The 20,430-nt window shown below is 39.2% G+C and overlaps 1 protein-coding gene across 1 annotated transcript in view; it reads right to left on the reverse strand.

Moving 5' to 3' along the window:
• Nucleotides 1-17,726, reverse strand: part of CAMTA1 (calmodulin binding transcription activator 1) — a 1,525,397-nt gene extending 1,507,671 nt beyond the window's left edge. Inside the window, exons 1-2 of the mRNA XM_033922054.1 lie at nucleotides 17,528-17,726; nucleotides 427-545 (exon numbers count right to left, since the gene is read on the reverse strand). Of these exons, the coding sequence (XP_033777945.1) occupies nucleotides 427-545; nucleotides 17,528-17,570 (162 nt within the window). The 5' untranslated portion in view covers nucleotides 17,571-17,726. The remainder of the gene's footprint in view (nucleotides 1-426; nucleotides 546-17,527) is intronic.
• Nucleotides 17,727-20,430: the final 2,704 nt, after the last annotated feature.

Consider the following 20,430-nt stretch of genomic DNA (forward strand, 5'->3'; position numbering starts at 1 on the left):
CTTCACTGCCTCCTCCTCTATACGAGAATTTCTTCAAAAATGCCAGACTTGCTAATTCTGCATATGAAAATTATTTTGTTAAGAGGATTAATGCTTACTGCCCTCCTCACAAGTCACCTAAGTTAACCACAGTTCTGTTTTGTGCTATGTAATACTTAGCTATTTCTGTTCGTTTCTGATATTGAACCTTGAATATTCAAAGCTAAAACGTGAATTTAAGACCTTTAAATTCTACATCCATGTTCACTCTAGAAATCTTAAAAAAAAAAAAAAAAAAAATCCTGCAGAATCACTAGCAATCAATGATTCCGAGATTCATCCAAAAGCTTTTACTGAATTATGATTTCATTCTCTTTGCAATGAATATGTCAACTTGCTAAAAAAATTTTTGAGTAATAATCTAGTTTCAACAAATTCATTTCTTACCTCATTTGTGTTCCAACGGTGCCTTTCTTTCGGTAAACTTGAACATTTTGGTAGACATTCAAGCAGCTTCTTGGGTAAAAAGATTTTTACATGACTGCCATTGCTGTTTCCATGATCATCTAGAGAAACAAAGTCACACATGGAGATACAGTTTGACCTATATAAAAATCACTCATCACATTGAAAAATAAACTAATCACAATTTAATACCCAATTATTCATAACTTGAAAACAGAAACTATGTACACCATTATCTTAAGTGATAGCTTCAGACACTGGGACTTGGTATAGTTGAAAGGTTTTTTAGACTTCAAATCCCATGCACAAATAGGTGATCTTTTTGAAAAGGAGGTTCCAGAAGGAGTCACTGGAGTTAATGAGCAGCAAGTAACAAGCTTGTGTTGACACAAATTTCTGGAAGTCCTAGTGTCTGAAGCTATCATCCAAGATCTTCCCCCGTCTCCCAGAAATTTGCTTCAATACCTGTTGCTCATTAACTCCAAAGTGATCCCTTCTGGAATCAGCATTATCTTTAAAAAAATATTAAGCTTTCCCCTGCACAAAATATGAGAATGAAACATACTTACCCCCTCTTTTACGAAATGCAATAGCAGTTTCTAGTACGGGGAAGCCACACTGAATGGCCCGCACTGCTTCCCGATGCTCATAGGAACTCAATGAGTGTTGGGAGCAGCATGGGCCATTCAGCGCGGTTCCCCGCACTAGAAACTGCTATTGAAGTTTCATAAAAGGAGACCTTAGTGACAAACTAACCAAATATTTCTGAAATGTTCTTATATAGAGAGCTAGAAGACAATTCCAATACTGTTCCCCTAAGTCTCCATGATATAAAATATTCAGTATAAGACATGATTAAGTATAGAATGTCTTTTCCATCCCACTTCCAGTACAAAATGTGATGCATTGAACATGAAAATGATGACAAATGGCATACAGACTGAGGCCACATAATTGATGAGCTCTTGTAATAAGGATAAAGTATAGCAATTCATTACCTCAGAGAAAAAGAAAACATGGTCTTATCAGACCAAATCATACATGAACTTTTAAGAAAGGAGGAAGAAGGAATCAAAAAATGATAAAACATTTGAAAACTTGATGTTATAGAAAACAGTAAGGAAAAATTATATTCTTACCTGTTAATTTTCTTTCCTAGACGCAGCAGATGAATCCAGAGACTAGTGGGATAGCATACATCTACCAACAGGTGGAGATAGAGAGACTGATTAACAGGTGGTCCTATCGGCTGGCACGCCTCCTGCATCTTCAGTATTGTTCCTTGCCCAAGCATCTGGAATATGCTTAGTAGACAAAAAACTTCTTTCCCATAACAAATTTCAAAGGCAAAAACACTGAATAGAACTACCAACCATAATAAAATTTCTGAAAGTCACGAAATACAAACCAACAGCAAATACCCAGAAAGGGCAGGGCTCTGGATTCACCTGCTGCGTCTAAAGGAAAGAAAATTAACAGCTAAGAACATAATTTTTCCTTCCTTAGCAACAGCAGCAGATGAATCCAGAGACTAGTGGGATGTAGCAAAGCAATCCTCAATCTGGGTGGGAAGCAAATACTGGCTCCACAACAACTGAAGCACCAAAAGTAGCCTCCGGACATGCCGCCCCAACTAACTGGTAACGGTTAGAGAAGGTATTCATGGAAGACCAAGTAAGCGCATTACAAATCTCCTTTAAGTGAAAACCATCGCTCTGGCTAAATGGGCATGAAGTGTTTTCGGCAACCGCTTCCTTGCCATCCAAGCGGTAGCAATGGCCTCTTGGAACGCTTTGGACACTGCCGTACCTTTGTTGCATCTCGTGAATAACACAAAGAGATGATCTCAACTTTGAAAGTTGTTAGAAACCTGGATATAGTGTAGAAGCATCCTACCACTTCTAAGAAACACAGTGAAGAGAAGCGCTTCCCCCCCCCCCCTCTCCAGAAATCAGGAAGGAAGAGGGAGAGTGGCTGAAATGAAATGATATCACATTAGGAAGAAACCTTGGTACTGTCCTAACTGACACCCCAGAATCCATAATTCACAAAAAAGGATCCCAGGAGGACAAGGCCTGCAACACAGGGCTAGAGCCATGGTCATAAGAAACACCGTTTTCAACGTCACATGCTTTAGAGCGTGAATAGAGAAAGGTTCAAGTGGGGCCTTTTGCAAACTCCAAACAACTAACCTAAAACTGTACTCCGGAAAGGGTTTAACAGGTGGACAAATATGCTGTACTCCTTACAGGAAATGAACTATAGCAGACTGAGAAGCAAGCAAAGATTTATATACTAAGCCCTTGGCTACACCCTTGTGCAAAAAAGAAAAAAGATAAGACAGATAATTCTGGAAGGGTGAAATACATTGAGAAGTACCGAAGAAACAAAAACCCTCTAGACGCTAGCGTAAGCCGCAGATGAAGACATCTGATTTGCCTGGAGAAAAGTAGAAATAACCTACTCCAAATAATCCTTATGCATCAGCCATGACTTTCCAAGAGACAGGCCTTAATACCAAAGTGGGATGAATTTCCATATTGATCAACCACCAGGTGAAAAAATCCAGAGGTACCAAGAACCACAACGGCTAGCCCACCAACAAACCCCTCAGATCCGCATACCACAGACGGTACGGCAAATCCAGAGGTACCAGGATCACCGTGCCATGAAAGCGAGCCATGAAATGGAACACACATCAAATCCTCAGCTAAGGGGAAACACTTAAAGAAAATGTCCCATAGGCTATGAAAGAGCCAACGTGTCTACCCCCACTGACTTTTGTTCCCTACGACTGTTGAAGAACCGAGGAAGCTTGCATTGCGAGTCGAGGCCATGCAGTCCAGCTCTAGGAGATCTCACCTCTCCAGAATGAGCTGGAACACCTGAGCAAACAGCTCTCAATTTCCGGGATGTAGAAGATTTTTGTGAGGAAGTCTGTATAAACATTTTTCCTATCCCGAAAAGTGATCCATCGATAGATGAGCTACCGCCCACCAAAGCAGGACCATTGCCTCGCATGGCAAAAGAGAACTTTGCGTATCTTCCTGGCTGTTCAGAAATGCCGTGACACTGTTCTAAAAGACCCTCATTGGCAACCCCTGAAGCATGACCTGAAACGTCTGAAGCGCTAGCTTGATCGTCCATAACTCCAGAAGATTGCATGAGCACTGGTGATCATGTAGACCAGACTCCTTGTTCTGAGTATTGAAGACACTGAGCCTTCCAACCCAACAGACTGGCATCCTTGTTGACCATGACAATCCATCGAAATTCGTGGCATGAGTTTGAACAGGTTCATTTCGCTGAGCCACCAACTTATAATGAGCTATGCTGGATGAGTCCACTAGATACTACAATTGCAGCATTCAGATACCAGGATCTACCGAAACAGACGCGACTGCTGCAGCGTTCTCATGATAAAGCGAGCTCAAAGCCCTACTTTCAGAGTCGCTACCATGAATCCTAGAACCTGTACATAATCCCATACTCTCGGTCTGGGTGACTGAAGAAGAAGAAGGCAAACCCGAGAATGTAACTGGTCGTCCCGGTCTCTGGAAGGAAACACATTCTCCACCTTTGTGTTGAACAACATACCGAGAAGTTCCAATGATTAGAACGAGATAAGAGAGTCCTATGTAAATTTGAAGATCCACTCCAAAGATTGAAGAAGATAAATTACATGTTTTTGTTTTTGGGGTTTTTTAAAATTATTTATTTATAAGTTTCCACATTACATATCAAGTAAACACTTATACAGAAAGTTGGTTAGATGAAACAATTCTCTCAAAGTATAAATACTTCCATACCTTGATTATCTTTAAAAAGGAGATAAAAATAAAAAGAATTTATAATTTCATCTAGCACAACTCAAGTCCTCAACTTAAGATCCAAGAATTCACATAAGCGAGAAAAAAATGAATAACAATCATTCAAGAGATATGCTAAACATAGTGCTTAAGTAGGAGATACTTATTAAACTTCTAGAGCTCTTGTTGTTGTTCCGCCATATATTCGGGACATAGCCAAGAATGCAGTTAACTGACAAGGTTCAAAAAAAACATATTTAACAGAACGGTGGCATATAATACACTTACAAAGGTATCTCAGGTAAAAAGTTGCCCCTAGCAGAATGACCCCCTGGTCTCAAAAGAAGAAATTCGACGACGTTTCTGAGTCTCTCTTGAAAGATCAGGGTACATTTGAATTTTTAATCCTAAGAACTCTTTCTGTTTATTTTTAAAGAAAAGCCTCAATAACCATCCTTTATCAATCGAAAGAGCTACAGTTAATATCAGTGTGGAAGGTGTTACCATGTCCTTATCAGACGTCTCCAAAATTTCCGACACATTTAAAGTTACTTGTTCTGGTTTCTTCTGTAATTGAGGCCCATTTTTATTAGGAAGGTAGTAAACTTGAGAAAATGGAGGAAGTGTTTCTTCAGGAGCTTGTAAAATTTCTACCAGGTATCTCCTAAGCATCTCCCTAGGAGTCACCATTGTCAATCTTGGAAAATTAACAAGTCTCAAGTTATTATTTCTTGATGCATTTTCAAGCATTTCCAATTTCTTCCTAAGATTAACATTATCCTTAACTAGGGCCTCTTGCAATTGTTTAGAAGCTGAAACATCTTGGTCAAGCTTTTGTACTAGGATTTTTGAAGTAGACTGATCTTCTTTTATATCTTTAAGCTCCTTAGTATGTTGGATCAATTTGTTCTCTATGTAATGGAAATTGGGGCTAATAGTTTTAGCAAAATTAGCCACTAAGTCCCACAGAGACACCAGAGTCACCTGGGTGGGCTTCTCCCATATAGGAATTTTTTGTTGGGTATAGAAATGCTCACCTTGAAGAAAAGTTCCCTGGCTTAGTTCCATCTGGTTTATTCCACCTCCACTAGTTGACAAAGGCTCAGAATCTTCTACAGACTTTCCCTGTACAGGGAGTTCTGGCTCCAAACTCTCCATAACGCTGTAAACTGCCTCAGGAGTAAAGTCCGCCCCCAGCTCCGGGGTTACCTTACCCCTTGGAGAGCTGGTGATCCGAGGCTGCGGGGATGGTGCTCGTACGTCTGGACTCAAGGTGGTATCTGGCCCAGGAGGTGCAAAACCGGGCTCGCTCAACTCCGGTGCCCTCAGCGGGCTAACTTCAGATGTCAGGTTAGTAGCTCCCTGCATCCACCGCAACAGGCCTTTAATATTGCCGAGAGTCAGCACAACAGAGCGCTGCGAGGCACCTGAAGCGCTCTTGCCTATCCTCTTCGGCATGGTTAGGAAGTCGGGACACAAACCCTCCGTAGCAAGTAAAAACTAAGAGAAGATCCGAGCAGTAAGATGCGTACTTCTCAGCACGTCTTAGCGGCCACCATCTTGGATCAGGTCTTGTTCCCACCATCCGAAATTGATTCACGGTCAAACTGTCGTGTCTGAAGCACCTGCACATGGCCGTGGCACATGCTGACCAAAGTCAGCCTCAGGGAGAACTCCGTGAATGCTGCTGCGTTCCCTCCAGCTCATAACACAAGCACGTGGCTCCTGCAGGCGGGAAGGCACCAACTCCTTCAATGGTGCTCCAATTACACAGCTGGAGCCGTTCACCGAAGTGCTCCCACACATTTTAAAATTTGTTCGCTGCATACACCTTCATTTCCATTGCCCCACAAAGTCCAGAGTTTGACAAATAAACTATCTATTTCTAGACCCATGCAACGCCGAACTCGCAGTTCCAACACAACTACACAACAGAACCCATAGTTCCTACACAACTATAAACCAGAACCCGCAGTACAACACAATTACAAAACAGAACCTGAGAATTATAAAACAGATACTCACAAGCTCTTTGATTGTGCTGGTAGATACCGGTTGCTCAGCGCTGGCAGGGCAGAAAGTACAGCAAATATGGTCTCAATTTTTTTTTTTTTTTTTTACAGTGATGGGAAAGAAGAAAAAAATAGAGACCAATGCAAACCCTCAATCACTGGAGGGAGGGCGAGGCAGGGACCTGGGGGGGGGCTCAGGTGTAACCCCTAAAGCCGGCACCGTTCAGCCGGTCACCCCTCTAACACTGAAGAAAATCCTCAACAGGAGAAAATTAACTGCCCAGTCACAGCTAGAATTCTGGAGCTAGTTGAATAGCAACCGTCCGCCTGCTGGAGATAGAGCATACTGAAGATGCAGGAGACGTGCCAGCCAATGGAATCACCTGTTAATCAGTCACTATCTCCACCTGCTGGTAGATGTGTGCTATCTCACTAGTCTTTGGATTCATCTGCTGCTGTTGCTAAGGAAAGGAGGCTTTTTGCAACAGGTAGGTAGTACCATTTTTATTTTTTTGCATAATAGAGACTTATTACAACACCACTTTTAAATATATTATAACTGAAAACTTTAAATAAAGATGATTGAACTCAAAAACTTTTCCTTCTAAAGAGTCAACACAATAAAGTGAACACATTTTAAAGCAGTTTTTTGTGCACTACAAATTACTTCAATGTAAAGGTTTTAATATACAAAAATGAATGTAAAGGAGTGAATTGAACTTCACATGCTCACAACCTGCATATGTTGTTATTTTTAAGCATACTTCCATGCATTGGAAGCTACCTCAATTCTTTGCTTCACCTCAGATAAGAAGTACATGTATAAAATTAAAATGAAAGGGAAAAATGTGGTCTTATCTACTAAATTTCTTTCCTAGAGTTCAATCAGACCAGTCCAAAACATATGGGTTATGCCTGTCAGACAGCAAATGTAGGCTGAGATATGCAAGTTATGACCTCTGTCCTGAAAGAGGCACCATGCAGCTCAGCGACCCAGAAATTGCCCCCCCCCTCCTCCAGTTTCCCTTATTATTGCATATATCATACTGAATGGTTTTGATCTTTAAACAAAATGTAATATTATACAAAAGGGGACTTGAGTAAACATTTTTAAAATTATATTAGGTCATTTACTACTAATCATTTCAACAGTGCTACAAGATGAACACAGCACTGTACACATTATTTTTAGATACTTTATCTCCAGTGGGTTCACAATCTGTTTTTTGTATCTAGGGCAACGAAAGGTTAAGTGACTTGCCCAGGGTCACAAAGGGCTGCAGTAGAAATTGAACCCAATTCCGCAGGATTCAGGGTGGATAAAAATCAATGATTTTTTTTTTTTTTTTAAAGGTTTGGATTTTGTGTTATTTAAAATTTGAATTTTTATATAAAATGCTTTTTTGAGGAAAGTCTACCTAAAGATAATTTTCTATTTAAGATACATTACAGTCCAAAAGATATTCGTCATGCAATAAGGATTAGTTTTTAATTATGTAGCATGAGGCTTTATATTAAAGCAATGTTTAAAGTTTTTGGTAATGAATGCCATTAATCCATTCATAAGGTCACAGGCAATTTTTCTATCTACAAGATATTATCACAGATGCTTGCTTTTGCATTTCTCAAAATTGTAAATTTATGTCTGCAGAGATAACATGCTTCTTCTTCATAGCAAAATTTTATAAAATATATAGAGTTGAGAAAAAGAGCTTAGCCCCATTGCTCCTTTGCAAATTGAATCAACCCCTTACCTCTTCAGTGCTAAGTTTATATATCTATACAAGGAGCTAAGGCCTGGTTTCTCTAAAAAGTGCCAGTTTATTAGGCACCGGTAAGCGCCCAAACTCAGTGAAAAAGCGTTATTTAAATAACAATTTTTAACTGATTTTCAAGGCATCTACTGGCACCTAAAAAAACCAGTGCCAGAATCACACCTACTTAGGCAATTTACAGTGCCTAATATCACTGTAGATATTACTAACACCGGAAGTGGCACTAGAAGTCAAAGTGCCTACAGAGGCGCGATTCACATCAAAAGGTAAGTACTGGAAATGTAGGCCTGAAAAACCCTGGCCTAAATTTCTGGCACCTACCATTGCCGGAAGCGCAATTCTCTACTTGGCGCCACTGTGTGTTGATATTCAATTGGCAGCCGCTTTTAAGGCAGCTACCGACAAGGGCGCCGGTTAGACAATCCAGACCTAAGTGTGAAGAGGAAGGGGCAAGCAGTAAAAATGAAAGTGAATCCTTTTGAGTAGAATATTCCACAAGTCTTGGAATCTTTGTGTATATAGCCTGAGGTTTATCATATTATTCACTCCTTGGAGAAGACGACCTATAATGGCAACAGGCAGTTTGGGAATATTTTAATGAAGTTCTTCTACCTATGAGTAAAGCAGGCATGCTTGCAAAATGCAAACACTGCAAAAAAGAAATACAAGTCCTGGGAGCCCACATTAAACAACATCCTGAAAAGTGCTTTGAAGAAGATGACAAAAACGAACATGTATGATCAGGCAGCATCTTCAGGCTGGTAAATGTTTTGATTTCATATTTCTTAAAAAGACTGCCTTGAGGAATTCAAAAGTCAAAGGGAGCACCTCAACGCAGGGACTGCACCAAATCAAACAAAAGTCTGTGGACAAACCTTCATGTTACTTTGAGAAACTGATGATTTGGTTATCTGTGTAGAAGATTATCCAGAACTTCTATTTAAGTAGAATTGGAATACTACATATATTTTGACTCCTGAGGCAAGTGGGCTTCTGCCAAAACATGGTTCTGTGTAGAGTCAAAGCGTTTGAATAAAAGTTTATTGGTTGGAAAAGCTATCTGTCTGACCCCTACTTTTGTTTGATTTTGCCTTGGCAAAAATATATTTGTTATTACTGCATGTTATCATCATTTTGTTACAATTGTTATGAAGAAATAAAGAGTTGAAACAAGCAAATATTCCTTAGAGCAGATGTTGCAGGGAAACTGCTGGATAAAATGTATGACAGAAAAATGGAACACTATGTAACAGGTCTAGAGGATAAAATTGTTAACCTAAATCTTGATAGGTGGAGTAATGTCCATGATGATCCTGTTGTATGTGCTTCCAAGATGAGAAGAAATTTAGAAAAGCATGAAGAGAATACCAAGCTAATAACATATTGTGCGATGCTCATTTGTTGTACCTCCTAGCCAAAGACTTCAGTGTTTTTGAAATTGCTAAATACTTCCGTAACAATCATTTTACTGCTGCTGCAGCAGCACCTCTGAAAGGAATGGCTGAAACCAAGCTAACACTCACACAAGATGTTAGATGAAACTCTGAAGTGGACAGTTTTAAGCAGTATATCAAAAACTAGCCTGTTCTAATGAGAATTTGTGAACAAAATCAACAGAAAACAGATGGCACTCTTACAGCCAAAATCCTCAACATTGGACTTCGTTTCTGAAGTTTTTACACAAAATACAAAAAATAGCTGTTTTAATACTGATGTTGTTGAAATTTGTAACTGAGGGCTCCTTTTACTAAGGGCCTGTTTTACAAAGCCACGCGGCAACAGCCCCGAAGCCCTTTAAATCTCTATGGGCTTTGGGGACATTATCACACTGCAGCCGCTAGCGCGGCTTTGTAAATCAGGCCCTAAGCTGCATTAGTGTTTTTAGCGCACGCTGAAGATTAGTGCGTGCTAACTCCCGCACTATGCGGAAAATACTAACGCCAGCTAGCGCAGCTTAGTAAAAGGAGCCCTGAGTAAGCACTTAAAAACAGATCTGCACAATGACAAAATTGATACACAATGACAAAATTAAATTATGAGTTGTTTTTTTAACTTTAAAAGACACTGACGAGTCAGTGGGGAGGATCTTTGATAAAGATGAGGCGAAATATGTCGGATCTCACCCTCCCGAGCCGAAGCATACATAAGCATGGTTAAGAGCTTCAAGATAAGTCAATTCTTAAAAATTGCTATATATTTATAAAAAAAATTTTTGCTAAAAATAAGAAATGATGATCAAAAATTTTTAAAACTTATAAGGTTAAGACTGGCCAGTAGCAATTTCACACAAATCCCTATGGCTAAAATTTAATGCTGGATGGAGGAGGTATGCAACTGAGGGCTTTGAATCAACTTAAAAAATTGTCTTTGATACTTGGAGAATAATATATGGTTATAAAATTAAATTATAAGCATTAAAAAAACCAGCTCATTTTCTTGCAAATCCTGTCAATATCCGGTACTAGGGTCAAACCTTAAATGCTGAAGAGGAGTTAGCTATGATATGGATATCCAGGAATCATCCATCTGTATTGCCAACTATAATAAACGTCAGAGCTAAGGGGAAACCATTCAAGAAATGTGTGTTTGCTGATGATGTTTTAAAGGAAGTCACATCAGTGAACTGGTGAAGGTCACTTATTAAGCATTTGGATTTAGAAACTGTTAAAGTAATGATTTCACTTTTAACAGCAGTAGCTTCTTCTGCTGGCATAGAAAGATTATTATCTTCCTTTGGACTCATTCATTTCTGCTACAGTGCAGAATTAGTGGTTCCTTCTCTAATGACAAGTTTTCCAAGTCCTGAGGCAGCAAAAGTATCCCCACATCATCATATTTAACTACTGATATGACGGTTCTTATTGTAGAATGTTATTTGCTCCATATAAGACATAATAGGACCTGTGTTGTTCAAAGATTTTCATTTTGACTCATCTATCCATAAAACATTATTCCAAAGGCTTGCAGATTGTCCAGGTATATTTTTGTTAATGTGAGATAAGCACTGATTTTATTTTTGACAGCAGTGGTTTCCACCTTGCTATTGACCCATCCATGAATCCCATTTTTACCTAGTCTCTCTTATTGTTCTGTCATGAACAGTGACCTTAGCTGGAGCTAGAGTCCTACAGTTTTGGATACTTTCCTGGGGTGTTTTATGGCCCCCAGATGAGTTCTAGCTGCACCCTTGAAATAATTTTGGCAAGCTGACCATTCCTGGGAAACTTTATCATTATTCCAAGCCTTCTCTATTTGGAGATAATGGTTCTCATTGTGGTTCAGTAGAGTCCCTGAGCTTTAAAAAATACTTTTGCAACCCTTTCTAGATTTTGATATATTTCAACAACTTTTTTCTCATCTTTTCTGGAATTTTCTTTGATCATGGCATAGTGCTTTTGTAGAAACTGTGGTGATTTCAATGTACATTGAAGTTTAGATTCAATAGGGCTAACTGCAATCAAGCTGAATCTAATTATCCATTAAATTTGGTCAATTGGTTGATTGAGCAATTAAGAGGGCAGTTATTTTTTTCACATGGATGATATGGGTGTTAGATAACTTTGTTCTTTAAATAAATGAAGCAATAATTTTTTAAAAAAAAGTTCTGTGTTTACTCAGGTTCCCTTTGTCTAATATTACATTCTGTTTAGAGATCAAGGTAATATGTAGAAATAAAACAAAAACAAAGAAAAAAAATACCCTTTTTATTGGACTAGCTTAATGTAGTTTATGATTAGATTTTGAAGGTAACCCTTTCTTCTTCAGATCAGAAATGTTGGCAAAACCTATAAACATGAAAGCATTTCAGTGGTAGTTGGAGACAAAGGGCTCTTTTTACTAAGCTGCAGTAGCATTTTTAGCGCGCGCTAACCCCTGCGCTACGCAGAAAAACTAACACCAGCTCTATGGAGGCATTAGCGTCTAGCATGCGCAGCATTGTAGCGCACGCTAAAACTGCTAGTGCAGCTTAGTAAAAGGAGCCCAAAGAGATGACAAGGTAGTTTCAATTCCTATGCAGTGGGAAAGAAAGCCAGGGCCAAGAAGTTGAAGGCCCATTGCTCGTGGTGCCACCAGTCCAGAATAAGCTAAAAGGTCACCTGCCCTAGCTCTCGTGGAGCCAAAAAAGACCAACTAAGGAAGCCCACCCCAACATCATCTTTGCTGGTGACGTGGACAACTGAGAAGGTCAGCAAATTTGCTTCTGCCCAGTAACAGAGACCAGCATACTTCAGTACTACCACTTGCCTCTTGGTGACATCCTGTTTGTTGATATAGGCTACAGCCACGGCATTGACTGCCACCACCCAGAATGCCTTTCCATAACCAGAGGAAGGAAGTGCACTAGAGCCAACAGACTGCCTGTTTCTCCACATATTAGATGGATCAAGACACCTCCATTGGAAACCAACAACCCTACATCACTCAGTCCAACCAGAAAGCTTCCCATTTGAGGAGACTCGTAACAGTGGGTCCACCACTCAATCCTAGACCCAAGGTGAGATGGGTTCACTCATGGCCAAAGAGACCATCTGCCTCCTATGGTAAGCTCTCAAGGGATTTGACATACCCCAACTAGGTAGCCCTGGGCCCCTCTCCCTATGTCCTTTTGATGCTTCACTTACAAAGCTTTTAGCAAGTTGACTAAGGTTACTGTAATTAGATGGATAGGGCACAAATTTCGGGGGGGGGGGGAATTACTTTGGGATCATGTGGATTGGGTATGAGGTAGGGAAGTCTGGCTGATGGTATAGGTTCTGTTAGAGATTCTTTGGTTTAGCAAATGATAAACAGTTTCGGGTATCAAGTTCTTTTGTTGCCGACTGTGGAGAAAACTGAGGTCGAGAGGAGGGGTTACGCAAAGATGTGAGATTTTATGGTTTTCCTTAAATTTAAGAAACCCTATAGGGATCCGATATGTGGGGGTAGGTTGTTTCATAGGTTTAGTAGGAAGTGGGAGTAGGATCGTTTTGGGGCTGTTTGAAGCTGGACATAGTGCTCGTCAAGGAATGTAAGGTGGGAGTTTGTGTGAGAGTTATCTGGGTACCATGTTTAGTTATACCTGGGAAAATGGAGGGTTAAGTGACTTGCCCCAGTAATGTCACTGAAAAGTTCAGTTTCTCTACCTCTATCTCCTGGTAGAGGGTCACAACAACCCATTCATTTGTGTCAGTTTTCTCCCCAGTCTCAAACTGACTGAATAGGTCTTCCCTCCAGAATCTGCCTGTACTTTGCACAATTTATCATTCCCTTAATCTTCACAAGCCTTCCTGTTCCAGCTGTTACAAGGAATCCCACAGCATAATGCTACCACCACAATGCCTTACTCGTGTTATACACAAATTAAAATATTGAACTTTCCTTTTCTAAAAGCATTGTTCCAATTATGTGTTCTTTACAGGAATGTTGTGGGATGATGAATCAGAGTTTCATTATCAAATCTTGAGGGGTAGAGGAAGTAGCCACCTGAAAGTTAATCATGGAGGAACATAAGTCTGAAGGTCTGCCTAGAGTACCCAGTATCTAGGCAAAGACTTAAGGAAAAAATGTAAAAGGTTGTGAACTTTTGCAAGTTATTTAGAATATTGTTCTTAAGGGTAATGGGATTTGATATACTGCCTTTCTGTGGTACAATCAAAGCAGTTTATATTTATTATGTGTGTTTTATCTTGCAGAAAAAAAGTGTTTTTGAGATAAATCACTCAAAATACAGTTTTGCAGGCAAAAATGGTCAGATTTAATTGGGAAGTTTCTGGCCCAATAGTTTTCTTCTCTTATTCTTCCAGTTCAAAGACAACTGAACACAGAACTGGAATAAAGAGCCTTGATTTGCAAATAACCAGCATTCTTTACCCTTATTTCTTTTCTCTGTCTTTAAATAAACCATTATGTTAACATTCTGAGGTTTGGGGTCATAGAACCATTGGGAGTGTAAAATGAATGGTCCTCAAATCAGACTTTTAAATGTTCTTGTTGAGTGATAGCTGAGGATTTCCCTGCACCAAGGACTGAAAAGGAATCACAGCCCTGGTCTGGCAATCAAATTCAAGTCCCTCTGCAGGTAATGCATAGTACTGCAACTGAGCTACTGAGTCAGTTTTTCTTATTTGAGAGAAGCTAGCAAACTGCTTTATATTTTTTGCCATATTTTAGTGCCTCTGTTGTTGCTATCCAAGATGAATTATGATATAGTATCATACCCAATGATGATATACCATCAGCTTTAATTTAATGTATCATTAATCAAAACTGAAAATAACTTTTGTTCTCCAATTCATCACTAACATGCTATTCAATAAAACTAAATAGTAAGCTGTAAATGGGGTTTTTTCCCCCCACTTTATTGTACCACATTTCTGGAACAGCCTTCCTGAACTGGTATGTTATGGTGCAATAACAAGGACGAATCAAAAATTAAAGGCAATTGTTAAAATTACATGATAACTGAAACAGTTAGTGATATGCTCATATATTGCCTGTTGGATAGTTCGTCCATGCACATTTCAGCACTCAGCCTTTAGTCATGTGGCAGCTACGAGCTCAGAAACATGGGCGCTCCATTGAAAGATTGCATCATCGAAGAACAATTTGCAATAGTGCGCTTTCTTTGGGCAGAGGGAGTAAAACCTGTGGAAATTCAGTTGGATATTTACTCAGTATGGACATAACACCATGAATCAATGAAAGGTTTATGAGTGGGTAAAAAGGTTTAAAGCAGGAAGAATAGGGTGGATGTTTTCATTACAGAAGACCAATGGATAATGGTGTCTCTACTGGCTGCAAATTTAGATATCAGCTATGGATCTGCATTTGCCATAAAGTATGATGACTTGGGATACAAGAAAGTCTGTGCACGATGGGTTCCCAAACAGCTTACTGATCTGCACAAGCAACAGTGTTTAGAGGATGCAACCCAGTTCCTGAAATGGTAAGAAGATCCGAGTATTCTGGAGAGAATTGTCACTGGCAATGAGATATAGGTGCATCATTGCAACCCGGAGAGCAAAAGACAAAACACGATGAAGCGGTACTCACCTAGCTTCTGGAGCAGCAAAAAAAAAAACTTCTTCTCTGCAGGAATGCAGAAGCTAGTTGAACGATACAACAAAAGCGTCGTCTTGCATGGGGACTATGTGGAAAAGTGATATGTTCAATTGCTCACATCTACTTCTATTAAAGCCATTAAATGTATTTTGCCTTTCTTTTTTATTTATTTTCATATATATTTGTCATGTCTTTGTCTCAATTACATTATAAGCTCCATGGATCAGGGACCATCTCTTATGTTTCAGTACAGTATACTTGGAAGGAATTTTATGCCAGTTGAAATGTTTCTTGTTGTATTTAATGTTTATATGATTATACGCAATTGTCTTATTTTAGACCTAAAAAATTAAAGCAAAATGCCAATGTTTTTGCTTTCTTGTACTGTTTGTGCATGTATATATATATATATATATATGTGTATATATATATATATATATATATATATATATATATATACACATACACATACATACACAAACAGTACAAGTATATATATAAAAAAATAAAATAAATGTGCAAGTTAAAGAATAGTACAAATCATTGCATACATTTTCTACAGTTAGACAGCTGCCCAAAGGTTTAAACCTAATATTTTTTTAAACTGACAAAAACACATATAAAAGTTTTCAGCCAAGATTTACGTATTTTAATTATCCATATTTCCTTTTAGTTTTTTTTGTCTAAGGGAAATAATGTGAGTTTTTAACCTTCCAAATAATTGCTCTAGACAAAAATAATTCCAGTCACTAATTAAAGTCAGTAGCAACTATTATAGCCGTTCGATTAAGTACTAACCCAATTTATTTTATTATAAGGTATTTGTGTTTTATATAAACACTATTTCCATTTATTTCAATTGACATACGCCTTCTAAAAATATTATCTAATTGGAACATAAAATGCTGTGACACTATACATTCAAATCTACCAAACCAAAGGAAGGGACCGATTTGCTATCGGTCTTCTTAAACTAATAAAAAATTAAACCTATCAGCTCAGAAAAACACACCTTCAATGGTAGTTTGTATGACAGCAATACATTCAACTGGTCACATACAGACATCTGTGACTACTTTCAAGCTCTATCCACAAGAAAAAATATATAGAACAAACAGATATGAAAATCTGTATTTAGTTGCCTTTTACAAAATCACACACATCCAAGTGAAAAAAAAAATCAATCCTTAGATAATTTACCATCTAAGGGGGTCATCTACTAATAGTTAGTATATAATAGTGCCATTAACGCATGCTACCTGCCACAGACAGTGTGCGATAATGCCATTAGCAAGTAGCCTCATGACTATAAACCATAGTAGGTTTTATAATCACAAAGACTCTCAGTTCAAAAAATTCTCTACAGGGCACGTTTTGGAACTCCATGACCTACATATATATTGTTACAAACAACTACATGCTTTTATAACAGCACGCTAACTAACATGATTTTCCAGATACCACTGCATACTTGGAATGTACTTGGGTTGCCCCCAAATAATAAAATTGTATGCTCAAGAAAATAAAGCAAAATATTTGTTTCCATTAACCTTGCTGAGAGGCAGTACCAAATTACAGTTTCATTTTCTAGGATTTGAACATTTACAATATGTAAATTGTGCTTGCCTAACTGAAAACAATACCAATGAAAACTAAACATCAAAGTTACATGATTAACCCATTCAAAACTATTTTCCTTTTTATGTCAGCCATTGCTCAACAGCAACATTTAAATACATGAACAGAAAAGCAAAATTTACCTTTACCAGTCCAAATATGCCCTGACAATCCAACTGTTGTAAAACAATCTTGATGTTATAATAACAAATTTATATTTCATACTGCAATAAAACATCAACAGGCCTGACAAAACAAAAACAAAAGTTTTCCATTTGGACTGTAGCAAATTTAACTAGCCCTTTCCTTCTATTACATACAGAAAATATTTTTGGACCCAAATGCTGTTTTAAAACAGATTAAATCTTATACAAATATGGAAGCTGTCTTTTTTAATATGTTAAGTGATATTTCACAGCTTAACTTTTTCAACTTTTTTGCTCATTGAAACACATTACAAATCATTGCCATAATTTTTGTCAGGCACTCAAAATGAAAGAAAAAAAAATATTTACCCAACCTACTGTTATTCTATCCATAAAATGTAATAGAGAAAATGGAAGCATACAAGTTTTATAACAATGTTCTAAAAAATTAAGTATAACAACAGAGCATAACATTTAATCAACCTACATTAGGGTCCCCATCCTCTATCTGGTGTTTCTAATAAAATGTAGATATTCCCTGAAAATACTGCTTGTGTTTGAGGTCAAGATGCAGTGACTCTCCTGCTGGCTATTTTTAATGTACAGATGTTAAAACTTTCCTCTTTCCTCCAAAATTGCCAATAAGTTTTTTGGTTTTTTTTAACAAAAATGTAAGCGCATACCGTATTTTTGCATTCTGATCACATCTACTGCAGCAAACAGCATACTACCCCTTATGCTTCCAACGTGTGATTCCTTAAGTTCTTATTACGTATGAAGATAATTTACAATAGCAGTGATGCCACAGCTTTGTGCGTAAGCAAAGGGATTCTCTTCCCCACCTTCCAAAAACAGGAAAAGAGCTACTGCTAAAAATGAAGACCAACCTGTAAAAATAAAATCTCAAAGTAATTGCAAAATACCATCTATAAAAGAAAGACCTTTGGTTATATACCATACGTTACTAGTTTTACCTCTAAATTTAAAGCATTAAAAAAAAAAATCCACATCATGAACAATTTCCACTTAACCTAGCTTCTATAGTACATCACTACCCCCTTGTGGATTTGCAATAAAAATTCCTTGTTTTCTACTTTCCTCCCAGTTTCTTATAGTATTAAAAAAAATCCTTTGTAAATAACTTATCTCCTTCACCAGATCCATTAAAATAAACAATGGCTTCTAGGATATCCCTAATTTCAACTAACCTTAAGCCCATTAGTCTGAAAATAGTGCTTTAAAATCAAACTCAAAAACCTTTCTTTCTTCCATTTATTAATCAGAATTTTCAATGTTTATTGTACATTAAATTTTATTAGCAATAATTTATCTTACAGCATTACTTCAAAATCATAAGCAAATAGATATATCATCTTTACACTCTTTTCTGTTTTTTGCCCATTTTTCCAAACCCCCTAGTGGTTTATTGTAATAACATGCAAGGAGATGCTGCTCGCAGACTAAAATATTCCTAGAACTGCTGTAAGGGAGAGAGCAAAAAAGATCAAGTAACTTTTAAGAAACTGTCATGCTGCTCTGGAAAGCCTCTCAAGCAATATTTAACCTCTGTCTCCTTCCCTGCTCTCACCCTCCCCCCCCAAAAAAAAAAACAACACAAAAACCCCTCGAAATACAAAGCAAGACGTTGCCACCTTCTTATAGTAAAAGGAGTTTACAAAGACAGCATCGTTTTTTTGCCAATCTTCAGTCGTATCAACATGTTCTCTATGGTCAGCTGAGACAGGGATCAAGTTTGCCACTACCTGTGCGACCAAGGGGGGGGCTACCTTCTGTGGAAAACTTTCATCCCTCTCCCCCCCCCCCCTAGAGAGAGTCCATTGAAGTAGAACTTATTACAGGAACGTGATCTCATTAAGAATTACAATAAACCAATAATCAAGGCATATACCACCACCCCCCCTCCCGAGAGAATACACCCCCCCCCCCCCATGTTCAACTTCTCTGCTGGCCCATGAAATTACCCAGGTTTGTTTACTCCATTATTCCACTTTGCCGAGGGACCTACCGGAGAAGCTTTTTCGCCCTCTTTTCATTTTTAAGATTTTTTTTTTTTTTCTCGGGACGGAATTCATAGAAAATAGGGTGTGTTGACCTTAGAATCTCCCTGCCCCCCCATCCCCCCCCGAAAACATAACATCAGCGGAATTCAACGTTTACCGAGGAAGGTGGACCAAAGAAAAGCGATCCCCCCCCCACCTCGGCCCCCCTTTCCCGCGAGGACGATTCACAGTCGGTATCGATCGATTTCCGAACGATGCTTAAAAAGTGACAACCTTCCCCCCACCCCCTCTTCGGTCCTGTCACAACTCTACCCACACCCCCCTTCCCCTCGCGCCCTTCCCCGGGCTCGCCCCCTCCGTCTGAAACCGCCTCTCCACACAAACGGAAACCCAAACGAGCATTTTGGTCTCGGCTACAGCGAGGTCTTTTTTTTTTTTTTTTTACCCCTCTCTTCTCTTGTCACAGTTAAATTTTTATTTTTTTTTTCATTCTCTTACCTTCCTGCTTGTTTTCGGCAGCCATTTCCCCTCCGCGCGCCACATCCTCCTCCTCCTCCTCCTCCTCGCGACCGGTACCCAAGCGCGTGCTCAGCTCCAGCAAAGGCACAGCCGCGCGCCAGAGGAGAGGAGGGGGGGGGGGCGTGCGGAAACACACGGGCCGCGTCGTCCCCGGTTGCGGCCTCGCTCATTGGACGGACGCGATTTCAACTGGCGGTTCTTCCGACCAATCGCAAGGAAAGGGGCCAGACCGCTGAGAGAAGAGAAGAGGAGAGAGTACGAGGGGCGGTCCCGGGTGGTATTGCTCTTGGCGGTCCGTCTTATTGGCTCGTCGTTCGCCCGCCTCTAGCTCCACCCGGCATCAACGCGCGATTGCCATTGGCTAATTTCAGGACAGCCGCCAGAAAGAGCTGGCGAAAGCCCGCCCTGTAACCCTGCACAAAGCGTGCGTTTGGTCTACGCGGTGAGAGAACTGACAAACATTTGCACAATGAGAACTCCCGGCCGCAGATTCTTTTAGTGTGGTTTGGGAATCCGGTTCGCTGATTGGCTATCGTGAGAGGGGCGGGTTGCGTTTACGCGCTCATCTGGCCAATAGCTCGGTGCTTCATGGGTTGACAGTATATTATGGCCGACCCGTATTTGGGGCTTGCAATGTGGATGTGGCTTGCTTTCTATGCACGAAGGACATGTTCTTTTAGTAAATACCAGTAGTACTTATGCCTCCCGTACTTAGCCTAAGAGTAGGTAGCACTCAGCAAAAAAAAAAAGTTTTGGCATATTTAATGAGTTCAGATCATATTTGGATATTTAAAAAAAGGAGAAAAAAAAGTGGATTTGCCGAGGTCCACCGAGCCATTGAGAAATAAGGGTCTGCAAACATGGTGTAGGTGATATTATGTCCTTCATGTTTGCATACTAATTCAAGAGGTCTAAAAAATAAGATCGAAGAGTTAGAAAGTATGGCTCATAATAAATAAATATAGATCGGTGGGATTTTGGGACTCACCTGACCTCTTAAGGTTTCAGGATGCCATGCATGAGACAATTTGAATACAATGGAGAGA

Source organism: Geotrypetes seraphini, chromosome 15 (genome assembly GCF_902459505.1).
Source record: "Geotrypetes seraphini chromosome 15, aGeoSer1.1, whole genome shotgun sequence".
Lineage (NCBI taxonomy): Eukaryota > Metazoa > Chordata > Amphibia > Gymnophiona > Dermophiidae > Geotrypetes > Geotrypetes seraphini.